This window comes from Carlito syrichta, unplaced genomic scaffold (genome assembly GCF_000164805.1).
Source record: "Carlito syrichta isolate Samal-C Ts95f unplaced genomic scaffold, Tarsius_syrichta-2.0.1 Scaffold306997, whole genome shotgun sequence".
Classification (NCBI taxonomy): Eukaryota; Metazoa; Chordata; class Mammalia; order Primates; family Tarsiidae; genus Carlito; species Carlito syrichta.
The window spans coordinates 304121-320418 of record NW_007251093.1 but is presented as its reverse complement, the minus strand read 5'-3'; the positions used below and the strand labels follow the sequence as shown (position 1 = coordinate 320418).

Genomic DNA, 16298 nt, shown 5'->3' with positions numbered 1-16298 from the left:
CCGGAAATACAGGCGCGCGCTACCACGCCCGGCTGATTTTTTGATTTATTGTAGAGATGAGGTCTCGCTGCCCAGGCGGGTCTCGAACCCGCGGGCTCAGACAATCCACTCACCTCAGCCTCCCAAAGGCACAGGATTACAGGCTGAGCCACCGAGCCCGGCTACCCAGGTTTTAAGAATAAAACACATTCACTTTTTTTTTTTTAGCTGAAGAGATAAGATATGTTTGTTTTTCTTTTCTCTTTTATCCCATTTCTTTGACTGTGAAATTATTTTCTTGTTGAGGACATATGACAATAAAGATCCTTTATAAGCCAGTATTGTTTTACAGTGTTTTCCTTAATATGATCTGTGACCTAAGTAACTAATTCAGTCTCTTCATTCATGAATTTATAGCATGTTAAAAGATTACTTAGTGAAAACAAGGAAGGAGCTACTTGTCTTTCCAAGCTGAATCAAAATGCAGTTTAAATGGAAAAACTTATGAAAACCCTTAAAGCCTCTGGTTTTAAAAGTAGACAGTCAAGAGGTTAGTCTTTGCTTTAAAAAAAATGAATAAGTAAAAGTAGACAGTTTATATCTTAAATTAGCTAATTATTTAAAAATTAAGGAGTAGTAGCCTGGCACAGTGGCTAACACCTGTAATCTCAGTACTTTGGAAGTCCGAGGCAAGAGGATTACCTGAGCCTAGGAGTTTTAGACCAGCCTGGGCAGTATGGTGAGACTTTATCTCTAAAATAAATCAAGATAATTAGCTGGGCATGGTGGCACGCACCTGAAGTTCCAGCACTTGGGAGGCTGAAGTGGGGAACGAATTACCTGAGCCCAGCAGGACAAGGCTGTGGTAGCCGTGATTGTGCCACTGCATTCCAGCCTGGGCAACAGAGTGAGACCCTGACTCAAAAAATAAAATAAATAAAATAAAAATTAATGAGTAGTTGTTTATCGAGATGCATCTAAGCTTAGTGCATGTCTAATTGTCATTTTTTCAAAAAATCTCATTAGTATAGGGACAAATAAAAAGATATTAAGTCATCTGTTAAATTTTTCTGAATTTTAAATATTTCAGGTTTAGAATAGAGATATTAAGTTAACTGACTTTAAATAGTCTCTGCTTAATTTTAATTTGTTGCCTGAAGTCATTTTTATTGGATTAAACTTAAATATTTAAGAAGGAATTTGTAATTGTTAGTAATTTAACTGAAAAAAAAATCATACTAATATAATTTAAACAGGAATTGATAAAATAATTCTTGTTATGCTTTGTACTGAAAAAAATATGAGCCAGCTGTAGTGGTTCATGCCTATAATTCCAGCACTCAGGGAGGCCAAGGCAGAAACTGCTTAAGTCCTAGAGTTTAAGAGCAGCCTGAACAGCATAGCGAAACCCCATATCCACCAAAAAAATAAAAAATAAAGTTAACTAGGCATGTTGGCACTAGTAGTCTCAGCTACTGTAGTGGCTGAAGTGGAAAGATCACTTGAGGACAGAATTTTGAGGCTGCAGTGAGCTATGGTTATGTCACTGCACTCCAGCCTGAGTACCAGCAAAACTCTGTCTCTTTAAAAAAAAATAAATAAGTTTTTCACAGTGTGATTCTATAGAAAATTCTAAGTCTGAGTATTTAATGATTTCTGTTACCTGGGCTTTAACTTCTTCCAAATGAATAAACATTTTGGCAAAATGGTGGTCTGTTTCCCAACTTCAATTACTAACTACCATTTTATAGTGAAGCAGTTCTAGGGCTGGCTGACAAGTAGGGCCCATAGGGAATGTGTGCGTCTTGGGATGAGACAGTTATCAAAACTTTTGAGTTTCCAGGTATTGTTGTGCTCCAGAGGGGAAGCTTAGTTCCAGACCTTTATCTATTTATTTGATTTTAAAGATGTGGGGTACAATTCAGGGTTAGGTATACAAATATTCATTACGCAGGTACCCTTGTTGATGAGGTATGCACCCCCCCTTCCCCAGAGTTCCAGACCTTTAAAGGTTAGCTGCCATTCATTGTACCCTTGCAATTTGACCTGCGCTTCAAGGATAAGGAGAGCCATGAATTGGCAAAGGAAAGTAATTCACTTAAAGGTACTCCACAGCCAGAAAGAAGGTAAACATGGACAGCGTCCCAAACAAGTGACTTTTCAGTGAAATAAAACTATTGGAAGAAAGAATAAAACATGTTATCTTGAGCTGCTCAAGAGAAACAAAGTCGTAACATGCTCTAATCATAGCATAAAAGAATTCAAACAAAAAGTGAGGAAAAACTTGTTTTTGTTTGTTAATTTGTAGAGAGGATGATTTTTGTTGGGACTGATCATGGTCTGGAAGATTAAGAGTATATTAAAATATACAAAGAAGGAGAAAGATCAAATGGAGATGTAATACACAACTAAAGATATAATAGAGAATTCCTCTAGGTTGAAGAAGGATTGAAAGAGCTGCCTGAATTCCATCCTAGAGCACTGAGGGTGATAGGCAGACAGAACAGGCTACTTACAATGAAAAATGATACGATATACACTGGACTGTAACAATGGAAACTAGAAAGAAGTACAGTGATATCTACAGATACAGAAAACCAATCTACGGATTACTAAGAAAAGAGCTGTGCCTATACCCAGTCAAAATATCACCTATTTGTTAGGGTGAAAATGAGACATTTGTAGATATACAGGAATTCAGAGGCTATATTAGCAAGTCTTTCATCTAGGAAAAGTTCCCAGTCAAGATTTCTCACCAAATAATTCCCAACAGAGACTTTTAGATAGAAAACAGACAGAAGAAGAGAGAAAATAGTGGTGAGCAAATGAATTTCACAGTGCATTTAATTAACTCTTAGTGGATAATGATAGAGTGATGGTATATCAGCATATTCCTTCGTCCTCTAAATTTCCTGAAAGTTTGCAGCTGATCCAGAAGCATGATTAGTCTCAGGTTCTGTCCCTCTGGCAAGGCCACAGGTGATGTTCTTCTTGTGGGAGGCATATAATTTTTTTGTTAAGATAATAGTCATTGATGCTCAATTCTAGATCCATTAATTCATTAGGGATTTCCAAAATGTTGATATTCTGTTATTCTTTTTCACTTATAGCTAGGACACTTTTATAGAGAGATACACCCCTTCATCTAACTGTTTGGTTACTTGATGATATTTTCATATAGGGAAGGCGGAATATATGTTTGATTATTCTTAATTTACCAGTTTACAAGATAATGCATTGGTTCTCTGTCCCTTTTTTTTTTTGAGTTGGAGTCTCACTCTTCTGCCTCAGTCTTCCAGGTAGCTGGAAATATAGGCGCATGCTCCCATGCCCAGCTAATATTTTATTTATTGTAGAGACAAGTAATTCCCAACAGAGACTTTAAGAGTCTCGAACCCCTGGGCTTAGGCAGTTCACTCGCCTAGGCCTCCCAAAGTGCTAGGATTACAAGATGAGCCCCAAGCCCGGCCATATGTCATCTTATTGGTGTGTGTGTGTGTGTGTGTGTGTGTCTTAAACTCATGTGGTTCTATACTTGTGATCGATTTCAATACATTGCAGTTATCTTTATCAAAGCTCAGGTTGTCTCATCTTTGACCAGTGGGAGCAAAGGTGTTTCCTGAGTCCATGTGACATGACCCTAACCATCTTTGGCTTTAAAAAAAAAAAAAAGGACAGTAGTTTTTGTTTTGCTTTTCAAAGCCCTCAGATTGTTTTCTGTGCCTTTAGGAAGGTGGATTTTAGGGATTTGGCTCCTAGGATTTTTGGAACTTGGTGATATGATCTTTGATAGAATTTATTTTGAACTTGTGTTACTTTTAAAACTTAATGGTTTTATTTATTTATTTATATATTTGAGTTGGAGTCTCACTCTGTTGCCCAGACTGGAACGCAGTGGCCGCGGCCACTGCAGCCTTGACCTGCTGGGCTCCGGCTATCCTTCTGCCTCAGCCTTCCAAGTAGCTGGAACTACAGACGCGCGCTACCACGCCCAGCTAATTTTTTGATTTATTGTAGAGATGAGGTCTCGCCAAGTTGCCCAGGCGGGCCTCGAACCCGCGGGCTCAGGCAGTCCACTCACCTCAGCCTCCCAAAGCGTGGGATTACAAGCTGAGCCACCGAACTCGGCAATGGTTTTATTTTATAGGCTACATGAAAACTCTAAAGGAATCAGCTTCTCAGTAATAAATTTAGGGACATATGTTAAAATGGTTTATTCAATCAATTAATAAATATTTGAATGCCTACTTTGGACTAATTTCCACAATAGGACAGCTGAAGAATTATTTCAATAAAATAAGTTCCAAGGACTGATTTTAAACTTAATTTTTTCTTTCAGACCTGTCACGAAATCGCCTCTCAGAAATTCCTATAGAAGCATGTCACTTCGTTTCTCTTGAAAATCTCAACTTGTACCAAAATTGTATTCGGTATATTCCAGAGGCAATTCTAAACCTACAGGCTCTAACATTCTTAAATATTAGGTGAGAATATTGTTTTCTTATTTAAAATTTTTGGTTTATGTGGTCTTTTCAATTTCTCTTCTCTCTACATTATCTGTCCATACCAGAAGTTTCTTTGTATAATCTTAAGATACATTATCAGTATTTTCTGTGTCTGTCTAATTTCTCCCTTTATCCTTGACTTTGCAACACAACTACTCCTTGACTTATGATAGGGTTACATCCCGATAAACCCATTGTTAAGTCAAAAATGCATTTAACACATCCAGCTCATACGCATCATACCTTAGCCTTGCCTACTTTAAATGTGCTGAGAACACTTACATTAGCCTACAGTGGGCAAAATCATTTAACACAAAGCCTATTTTATAGTAAAGAATTGAATAGGTCATATAATTTATTGAATACTGTACTAAAGTGTGGTTACTTCTGAATGCCTGTTGTTTTTGCACTATCATAAAGTCAAAAAATTGTAAGTCAGCCATCATAAGTTGTGATGTCTGTGATTAACAAACCCTACTAGGCATTAACCTGATAAGCTTGCAGCGGTCTTATAGCAGTGGTTATCCAATTACATTTTTCAATTAGCTTCATCAAATAAGAATAGTAGAACTGAAATGACTTCATTTGTTTCTTGTGACCATATATTTTTGTGTATTAAGTTCTGCGTATATAAATGCATTATTAACTCAGCTACTCCACTTTTTCACATCTTATAAGAACTCTTGTTTTATTTCACTGTAAAAGTTATAAATATTCACTAAAGAAAGTATGCAAAGCCGGGCTCGGTGGCTCAGCCTGTAATCCCAGCGCTTTGGGAGACTGAGGGGAGTGGATTGCCTGAGCCCGCGGGTTCGAGACCCGCCTGGGCAACTTGGCGAGACCGCATCTCTACAATAAGTCAAAAATTAGCCGGGCGTGGTAGCGCACGCTTGTAGTTCCAGCTACTTGGAAGGCTGAGGCGGAAGGATCACCGGAGCCCAGCAGGTTGAGGCTGCGGTGGCCGGGAGCGACCACTACACTCCAGGCTGGGTGACAGAGTGAGACTCCAACTCAAAAAAAAAAAAGTATGCAAATGTAGAAAAGTATAAAGGAAATTCATCTAAATGTTATGTCTGAGTTATATAATTATACATGATCTTTTCCTTTTTTCTATTTTTCCCATTTTTCTAGACTTTTAGTCAAATTTTTAAATGACTTTTCCCCTTGTCATGAAGTAACCTTTGAAAATATTTTTATATGTATTTTGTTGTATACTTTATAGACTTTTAAAAATTCATTCTTGTCTGGAATACTTTGTTTCTTCCAGTTTTTTGCCATGTTGAAAACAATACTATTAGAAAACTTTATATGTAAATGTTTACTTTTCTCTTTCCTTAAGAAAATGTCTGGAAATGGAATTATTGGATTGAAAATGCTCATGATCTAAATTAGTTAAATCAGTAAAAGATATTTAAAATGAGGAGAAAATTGGTCCTGTGGATTAAGAGGTTAAATCTACCTACATAAAAATTTAATGTATTTTTATCCTGATGATAGATGCTCTTTATTATTTTATTTCAGCTCTGATTTGCATGTTTTTATATAAGTAAAAATGTTTTACCTATAACTTAGTTGGTATGATACGAAATCACGACTTACCACCTGTTTTAAACAGGCTATATTTGAATCCTTTATGAGTAATTAATTTTAGTATTATAATGATGGAAGCAGATTACAGATTTTGCTAATAACTACTTGTGTTTATAATTCTTCTTATCTACCTTTCTTGAAATCATCTTTTCTTATATTCATTTTGCTTTAATAAAATAATATTATGTTTTCATAGTTCTTCATTATTTACAAAGGAGTTTTATTGTGTAAGAGCTCTGTAAGATGGTTAGGGGAAATATTAAGATCCTCAGTTTATAGATGAGGAATCTCTGTAAGATGAAAGGTTGAATGCTGTTCATCACAAAGCTGGCAACCAGTAGAATGAAAGCTAGAACTCAAATCTAACATTTTGTTTGTTTCTTGTAAGACTTATGCTTGTTATCTTACTGAGTACAAAGTGAGAAAGATAGAAAATATTTCTTCAGTTGTGGGCTCTGACTCTTCTCTTTTTCTACTTACCCGTTTAGTCGGAACCAACTGTCAACATTGCCAGTACACTTGTGTAATTTGCCATTGAAAGTCTTAATTGCTAGTAATAACAAATTGGTCTCACTTCCAGAAGAAATTGGACACCTCAGACATTTGACAGAACTTGTAAGTTAATTTTTTTATTTTTCTATTGTCCAACATAGATAGATAGACAGACAGATACACACACATGTGTATCTGTCTATATATCTTCATAGTCATACCATACTCTTTTATATAGTAAAGATCTGTTATTAAGATATGATCCTTCTGCCTCAGCCTTTCAAGTAACTGGAGATATAGGTGTGCGCCGCCATGTCCAGCTAATTTATTTATTGTAGAGATGAGGTCTCACCAAGTTGCCCAGACTAGTCCTAAAACCCTGGTCTTAGGCAATCCTCTCACCTCCACCTCCCAAAGTGCTGGGATTGCAGGTGTGAGCCACTATACCCGGCCTGTTAGACCACTATTTTTAGAACAAGTTAGACCTAGAAAATAAAGTCCAAAAAATGTATTTATTGACATTTCTTCAGAATTTAGGTTAATAACATGAACTAGTAGTAAACTAAACTCCAAATTCTTATTTTTAAATCATTTAAACTTTTTGTTTTTAGCTGTTCAATCCTGAATAAAAGAGCTATGTCTCACAGATGCTGCTTTTAGTTTTCTACAAAAGAGGTTAGCTGATACCCTCTCTTGGTCACTGCAGCCTCTACACCCTGAGCTCAAATGATATTCCCGTAGCCTCCTGAATAGCTGGGACTACAGGCATGTGACACCATGCTTGGCTACTTTTTATTTTATTTTATTTTATTTATTTATTTTTAGAGATGGGATCTCTCTGTGTTGCCCAGGCTGGTCTCAAACTTCTGGGCTCAAGCATCCTCCCATCTCACCTCTCAAAGTGCTAATTATGAGATTATGAGCCACCACGCCTAGCTTCACATTAATTTTTAAGTGAAAGTAAACTGCTGTCTTTTAACATATATATTTTCTAAGAGATATATTATAAATTACTATTATCTTTTGGCTCAGACTTAATTTTTCTGCCCTTTCAACTTTTTTATTCTAGTTAGTATTTGAACCTGTATCCTTTCAATTTTTAGAATTATTAGGTATTATCTTGTCTAATCTCATTTTATAGATTGTTTAAAGCAGATAAGTTTGTAATATTAGAACAATTTTTATTTTGCATTCTTTTGAAATAGGATGTGAGCTGCAATGAAATTCAAACTATACCTTCCCAAATGGGTCATTTGGAGGTGTTGAGAGACCTTAATATAAGAAGAAATCACTTAGTACATTTGCCCGAAGGTAAGAAATAGTGAAATAGGTGTGATTGTTGTTGATTTTTGGGTGGGGGGGGCAGAGATGAGGTCTTAACTTTGTTGCTTATGCTGGTCTCGAACTCCTGGGCTCATAGCAATCCTCCCACCTCAGCCTCCCAAAAGTGCTGGAATTACAAGCGTGAGCTACCATACCCGGCCTGAAATAGTTGTTTTATTTGTCTTTTTATTTTAACACTCTTTTGGTTCAATCAAGTCAAAATGTGTAAGACTTATGCCCAATATCTGGTTTATTTAATAGTGCTATCTGTTTTTCTTTTCTTTTTCTTTATTTCAATAACTTTAGGGGCACAAATAGCTTTTGGTTACATGGTTACATTGTATGTTGACAAAGAAGTCTGGGCTTTAAGTGTACCCACCATTCCCTCCTGTGCACCAATAGGTGATTTTTCGTTCCTACACCCCTCCTGCTTCTGAGTCTCCAGTGTCCACTATACCATTCTCTAGGCCTTTGCAGATCCTTAGTTTAGCTCCCATTTAGAAGTGAGAACATACTGCATTTGGTTTTCTGTTCCTGTGTTAGTTCCCTTAGGATGATCTCCAACTCTATCCAAGTTGCTGCAAAAGATATTATTTCGTTCTTTTTGACCATTGTGAATTTTAAAAGACTTTTTAGTAAAGTTTTGGTAACTATTGACCTTTGATTTTATTTTTAGATCTTTTCAACTTATGTAGTTGATAACTCAGGATAGGGTCACTGAAAATTTCAGTAAGCATGACTATTTGGGGGAAATTTATCATTTTGATAAAAGGATAGTTTAATATACTAGAAAACATTCCCACAATTAGCATGGACTTAAAAATGGACTTTGACCTGAACTTAACTTTATCCTTCACTGGAGATGTTCAGACACTAATTAGCCACGTGGAGGTGACAGGTATAGCAAATAATGAATGGGGCAAGAGACTGCACTGGGAGACTGGTTATCCTAGGCTGACTCTGGTATATATATTTGAATGATAAGGATGATTAAACAAGTAAATTAAGTATAACTTACCAACCTTTCAAAAATACAAATTCATGTAACAAAGTGCTATAAAAAAAGTGACATGGGAAGAACTATTACTAAGTTCAGATTTATTTAATTTTATTATAGATAGGTAGATAGGTAGGTAGATAGATATCTGTCTCACTCATATAATTAAGAGCAGTGAAACTCCATATGCCCATTACTCAGCAACAATAGTCATTGGTTCATGGCAAATCTTGTTTAATCTATACTCTCATTTACTTTCCCACAGTATATTTTAGATTAATTTGAGTGAAATTCCAGAAATTGATTGGTAAACATTTCAGAAAGATAAAGAATCTTTTGAAGGTGTTTTCATGACAGTGATTTTCTAGGGTCTTGTAACAAAGCATGACGAATATTGTACAATAAATATCAAATTATTCTATGTTTTGCTTTCACTGTAGAATCCAAACATTTACATCAATTTTATCCAGTATAATACTTCTAACATACTAGTGTAGCTTTGATATTTTGGATCTATGTAAACGTGTAAGAAAGTGACCTTTCCAGTCTACCTTTATATACTTACTGTAATCATACTATCTGAAAACTTGCATATCTGTCTTCTCACTAGCTTGTCCAGTAATAACCTTCAGACCTTTTACCTTCTTGCCTTCCTCATTTCTTCCAAGTTCTGTTTGCTACCAATTTAGGAATGTGAATGAAGGCCCTCAGCAGAACCAGAATCGTGACCTTGGGAACTTATTAACCCAAAATTTCTCTCTAGGATTACCCCTCTTCTCAGGACCCACCTCCTGTGGTTGATCTTTTTTTGTTTGTTTTTGTTTTTTGAATTGGAGTCTCACTCTGTCGCCCAGGCTGGAGTGCAGTGGCACATTCACTGCCACTACAGCGTCGACCTGCTAGGCGCCAGCCATCCTTCCACCCCAGCCTTCCAAGTAGCCAGAACTACAGGCACACGCTACCACACCCGGCTAATTTTTGATTTATTGAAGAAACGAGGTCTCGCCAAGTTGACCGGGCTGGTCTCGAACCTGCGGGCTCAGGCAGTCTACTTGCCTCAGCCTCCCAAAGTGCTGGGATTACAGACCGAGCCACCGAACCCGGCCTGTGGTTGATCTTTAAAGCGTTATTCATGTAGTAAGATTTACTTAATGTGAAATTAATTAATGAAAGCATTAGAATTTTTATAAAAATGAAAATTGAGGGTTTCAGATGAAAATTGAAATCTAATAGTTTTATCATCTAATTTATTTCTGTATTTTACTTTGGTTGTAGACTTACCAAGATCATAAAGAAATAGTTTCAGGCAGATTTTCTTCTTTGAAAAACTTGCACTCATGGTAGGTCTTTCTGCCATGAAGCTTCCTTTTTCTCTTCTTTCTTGAATAATTGTTTGAAAACTTTTAAAAAAAAGTTTCAGATGGTTTTTTAGCAGTTTATCTCATAATCTCAGTGTATGCAGTTGAACTGAGATGGCAAGAGAAGATTTATTCCAACCCAAGTTAATATAGAAATTCGTGTTAATTAGCTGGTAGTCTTTATCTTAACTACAATTTAGTAGATAATGTATTACATCTTTTGTTATATTTCCATTTTGATTTAAATTAATTTTAATTTTTACCAACTAATATATTATCCAAAAAGTATTAAAAAGTTTAAAATAATATCATTCCCCTGCCTCAAACTTCTTTATACATGGCCATAAGTATCTATCTTCACTAAGTTCTTTTGACTCTTCCTACTGGTGTTTGCTGATATATTTCCAATTGATATACTTTTGCAACTATTGCTGGATTTTGCGTCTTTGACACTTAAGTCAACTTCCTACTATGATAGATAATGATTTTTTTTTTTTTTTGAGTCAGTCTCACTCTGGACTGGAATGGCATGCTCATGGCCACCCCAGTTTTGACCTGCTGGAATGTAGTGGCATGCTCACGGCCTGCTGGAATGTAGTGGCATGCTCACGGCCACCCCAGTGTTGACCTGCTGAGCTCGGGCAATCCTTCCGCCTCAGCCTTCCAAGAAGCCAGAACTACAGGCATGTACTACCACGCTCAGCTAATTTTTTGATTTATTGTAGAGTTGAGGTCTTGCCAAGTTGCCCAGGCTGTTCTTGAATTCATGGGCTCAGGCAGTCCCCTCACCTCGGCCTCCCAAAGCGCTGGGAGTACAGGCTTGAGCCACCATGCCCGGCCTAGATGATGATTTCCTTTCACTGTCACTATATCACACCTTTACTTTCCTCTTCCTATCTTCCTAGTGTAGTTTAATCACCACCTTTTTTTTTTTTTTTTTGAGTCAGAGTCTCACTTGGTTGCCCAGGCTGGAGTGGCACAATCATAGCCACCGCAGCCTCAACGAGCTGCAGGCCTCAGGTCATCCCTCCGCCCCAGCCTTCAAAGAAGCTGGGACTACAGGAATGCATTACCATGCCCAGCTAATTTTTCTGATTTACTGTAGGGATGAGGTCTTGTCATGTTGTCCAGTCTGGTCTTGAACTCCTTGGCTCAGGCAGTCCTTTTACCTCAGCCTACCAAAGTGCTGGGAATACAGGCATGAGCCACCACACCTGACCCTTATCACAACTGTTGGTTAAATTGTTATTCAGTGTTTACTATAATTATATAATACTGTTCCCTGCCAATTCAAGTGATGTACTCTGATTTTAATTTCATTCTTGTACATCTTGGTGTTCTATAGTTTGTTTAATAATTTCTTATTTTTTAATATGCTTTTTAAAATCTGGCTGTGGATAATTCCAACCTCTTTTCCCACAACCTTCTTGGTCAAACCAGTCAGGTCATCTGTCACTTTTTTTTCCCTACATACCTCCCTTACTGAGTCCTTTTTCTTCTTCTTCTTCGTTGGCCTGGTTATTCTCTAGTGTTCTTGCCCAGCTTTCTTTCTTCTGCGTTGATACTCTGATTCCTGGACTCTGGATCTTTCTCTTTCTTAGTTTACTCCCTGTTTTGCTAGAGAACATCTTCTAGTAGTTTCCTGAGGACATGTCATAGGAAAATGTTTTTGACTCCTCACTTGAAAAGAAATGTCTTTATTCTGTGCTCATCCTTAACTATAAATTCTAGGTTGAGAACTGTATTCTTGTAGGATTTTGAATTCTTTTTCACTTTTAGCTTTCAACATTAAGAACTGATGGTTGAAAATATGATGCTATTCATTCTGAATCCCAGTCTTTGTGACCAGCTTTTTCTCTCGAGAAGACTGAGATTTTCCTTGTTTTTTTGCTGCTCTAAAATGTTTTGAATATGTACTATGGTATGAGTTATTTTAGTTTCGTGGGTTGGATACTTGGTGGGCCTCTTTCCAAACCTGACACTCATATCCTTCATTTTGGGAAATTATCTTATAACTCTTTGATAATTTCTTCCCCTCTGGTTTCTTTGTTCTCTTTCTGGAATTTTTAAAAATTATACGTTAGACCTCTTCAATAGCCTCTTCAGAAGCCTATGACTTCTCTTATTTTTTCTATTATTCATTTATTTGTCATTTTATGTTACTCTATGGTAAAATAGTTCCAACCATTCTTCTGAGTTTTAATTTCTGCCTTTATATTTTTCATTTCTAAGAATTTTTGTTACTCTGTGATTTTAAAACATTCCTTTTATATTTTAGTGATTCATTACTTTATCTCTCTGAAACTAAAGATATTAATTTTAGCTTTTCAAAATTTTGTTCTGCTTCCTACATATTACTTGTTTCTTCTCAGTTCCTTTTTTTGGTTTTTTGGTTGGTTAATTTGTTTTGATTTCTGCCTTTACATATTGGAGACTTCTCTAAATGTCTGGATCATATACTGTCTGTATATGGCTGACTAGAAGTTTTGAGTATACTGAGCAGAAAGTGTATAATGGTAATTAAGTAACAACCTTGGTAATTTATTAGAGGAAATTCCATGTCAATATCTAAAGGACTCTCCTCCAAAGAAAGATGCTTCATTTCTTCTATACATTGTGTGTATTTCTAACTACCATTCTAGAGCTGGGGCTGAGGTGGGTTGGGGTGGGAAGGTGCTGAGGTCTTGCTGCTAAGTGTGTGGACCTTCACTTAACTTGCATTTTTCAACTGGTAAATTATCCTGACTTTCCAGTGTGCGTCTGGTCCCTGAGTTTAGAGCACTTTCAATTCAATTCCACTGGAGAATAACTTGTTCTGACTCCTGGGGACAGGAAGAGGTGGTATCCCAACTGTGTGAGTTTGGGTTGGGGGCCTAGGCATCTAACTATTCTTATAGACTGTCACCCTTTTTTTAGCCTCACCTTTTTGTGGTATTGTGGCCTTCAGTTGCTAAGATTTTATGTAGTTTTGTGGGGGGCCAAACTGCTACTTTTTATTTGTATTCCTATCTGTAGGCAACTAGATTTCATTTTATACCACTTTGCTACCAGTCACTAAGAGAATGGAGGTAATTAAATACCTATGTTAAATTCACCATATTTAACTAGAAGCTTTTGTAAAAATTATGTAGTTTTAAAATATTAATGGTTCGTATCCATTTTGCCTTCACACAGAGCTAGCAGAATTGCCTTTGATACGACTAGATTTCTCATGCAATAAAATTACAACAATCCCTGTCTGTTATCGGAACCTCAGGCACCTACAGGTGATCACCCTAGATAACAATCCACTGCAGTCACCTCCTGCACAGGTAAGCCATAGTTGCAATCTGTTACAAACTTTTTTTGACAAAGGATAAAATTTAAAATGTAATTATGTGCATTTATCTTTTTATTAGAAAATAAGTTATTTTAAAATAAATTCACACACATATGCATTCTTTAGAAGCCTTGAATGAAAGAGATGGAAGACAGGTGATGTTTCCAGAGTGTTTTTTCTTTCACTGAGGTTTTTTGTTTGTTTGTTTTTTTAATTTAGGAATTCTTTCTAAATTTTTTTCTAACAAAGTTTCAGTTAAGTTTTTTCTGGTAAAACTTGGAAGTAGACAACATAAATGCTAGAGACAAATAAAAATGCTCAGCTTTCAGAGCAAAAAATTATCAATGCATTTCTTCTTTTGACTGTTGTTATTGTACCTTCATAGTTTTTAAAATTGTAAGTTCCTCATTTAGCCAGTTTGGTCATTTGTTTATCAGTGATGGAAATGAAGCTGTTTAGTAATAAAGTAATTGCATATAGAGTCTAGACACCCTATAATCTATAAATTTTTGCCAGTTTGTAATTTTCACTGTAGCTCTTTTTTAACTTTGCAACTTCTTGATGACTTTGTACAAGACTGTGGTGATCTTTATGATAACTATAAAAGTTTATGAGTAAACTTGCATAACAATAGAAGGGTCTCAAACATCTAAAGAATTTGTTTTGACTTCTGGAAAAGGTAGCAACGGAAATATATATAACTTTAATATTTCATCATTTCCTGCTCTTCTTTCTTCAAGAAAGCAGGATCAAAAGCATAATTGTATATGGTTGTTGAATTCCTAAAAGCAAAATTTGCTAGTATAATCTACTGGGGAGAAATGTTTTAAATTCCTGACTATGTATAACTAAACCATGTGATAAGTTTACTTGATATTTGAAAAGTGCTTGTAATCACAAATTATTTATTTTATCTGTTACTGAAACTTATTAGTGACTAGAAAACAAAAGCCTATATTTACTAGTTAATCACCTAAAGTAGTACTGAGTCAAATAATATTTGTTATAATAAGTATTACTTTTTAAATATTACTGTATGTACTTGATAGACATGCCTTGTATTCCCAATGTACATTAAGTAAAAGGCTGATTATGATAAAAAGGAACATACATATTTCAGATGAGTAATAATTTGGTTATATCTATATGTTTAGATATGTATAAAAGGCAAAGTCCACATATTTAAATACCTGAATATACAAGCTTGTAAGATTGCTCCAGATCTGCCAGATTATGATAGAAGACCCTTGGGTTTTGGCTCCTGGTAAGTATGTTCTGTTCTTTTGTCTATCTTACTTCACTGCACAGGGAATCAATTAAACTGAATCCTTAAATTTACCTGAATGGTTGACCAAAGTAAATAATCTGTTTTGACACTCTTATTCTCAGAATGCTAATATTAAGTGTAAAGTTGATTACCTAGATCTGACAAAACATATCTGAGGGTTTCTCAATCTTCACACTATTGACATTTAAGATTGGTTGCTTCTTTGCTGTGGGGATCTACCTTGTACATGTAAGATGTTTGGCAGCATCCCTAGCTTTCCCAGTCACTGGGACAACAATCAGAGAAGAGGTTCGGACACTAGGGCAACCATTATGGAGGATACCCAGAAATGGGGCATCCGTTGCAGAGGAGAGTAGTCACTGGGGCGCCCATTTGGGAGGAGGCCCAGTTACTAGGACATCAATTATAGAAGAGGGCTAGTCACTGTGATACCAATCACAGAGGTCCTAACCTGCCCATTAGAATCCAGTAGCACCCTCCCAGTGTGACAAACCAAAATGTCTCCAAATATTGCCAAAGTTCCATTAGGGGGTCCCTGCTTGAAAACTACTGGTCTGAGTGACTGGAATACTAATCTTAGCTCTGCTACTAACTAGCTTAAGGCAAGTCATTCAAACTTTCTGGGCTTCCATTTTCCCATAGGAACTGAGGAGGTCAGATTTGTTGACTGTGAACGTCACTTCCGGATCTTGTATGAATCCCTCGGCTATATAACATGTGACTTTTAAGGTCATCTACTTAGCACTCTCAATCATCTGGAGCAATCTTAAGTAGCAAGAATGAAATTCCAGGGCCTTTAAACAGGCAAGGTAGATGTCCCAGTAAAGATGCAGTAATGTTTCATGGACTTCATACAAAACAGAACAGATCTTCTCTTGGAACCTGTAAAGTTTTGCTTAGAAGCACTGTCCTAATGAGCTTGCCTCAGTAGACAAACAAGAATTGCAGAGTTGTGGTTTTTTGAAGCTGGATAATGTGTACATGGAGGCTCATACAATTCTGTTTATTTTGTTTTTATTTAGAAGTTTTCGTTTTAAATTAAAAGTTAAAAGAATGCCCATTTAGTTCTAATAGTTAAGTGGCTAAGTGCCGTGAGAATGTTTATTATAAGATTGCATCTGTTTTATTTCAATGTTAATGTTTAAAATATTAATATTAAACTTTGCAGTAACAATTAAAGTCTCTTTTTGGCAGCCACGAAGAACTGTACTCAGGTCGTCCTTATGGAGCCCTTGATTCAGGTTTCAATAGTGTGGACAGTGGTGATAAGAGATGGTCAGGGAATGAAGTAAGTGTTTCTTCTATTCCACATGTTATGACTCCTAATTAAAAGAATATAAAATGAGTCATAGCCGGGCTCGGTGGCTCAGCCTGTAATCCTGTGCCTTCGGGAGGCTGAGGTGAGTGGATTGCCTGAGCCCGCGGGTTCGAGACCCGCCTGGGCAGC

General features: G+C 36.5%; 1 protein-coding gene across 11 annotated transcripts in view; it reads left to right on the top strand.

The window, feature by feature from the left end:
• LRCH3 (leucine rich repeats and calponin homology domain containing 3) overlaps positions 1 to 16298 on the top strand; it is a 96761-nt gene that overhangs the window by 31972 nt on the left and 48491 nt on the right. For all 11 annotated transcript variants that reach the window (XM_021715325.1, XM_008063693.2, XM_008063692.1 and 8 more), the window contains exons 2-7: positions 4319 to 4463; positions 6563 to 6689; positions 7772 to 7877; positions 13419 to 13555; positions 14718 to 14827; positions 16046 to 16139. In XM_021715325.1, coding sequence (XP_021571000.1) covers positions 4319 to 4463; positions 6563 to 6689; positions 7772 to 7877; positions 13419 to 13555; positions 14718 to 14827; positions 16046 to 16139 — 719 coding nt within the window. The remainder of the gene's footprint in view (positions 1 to 4318; positions 4464 to 6562; positions 6690 to 7771; positions 7878 to 13418; positions 13556 to 14717; positions 14828 to 16045; positions 16140 to 16298) is intronic.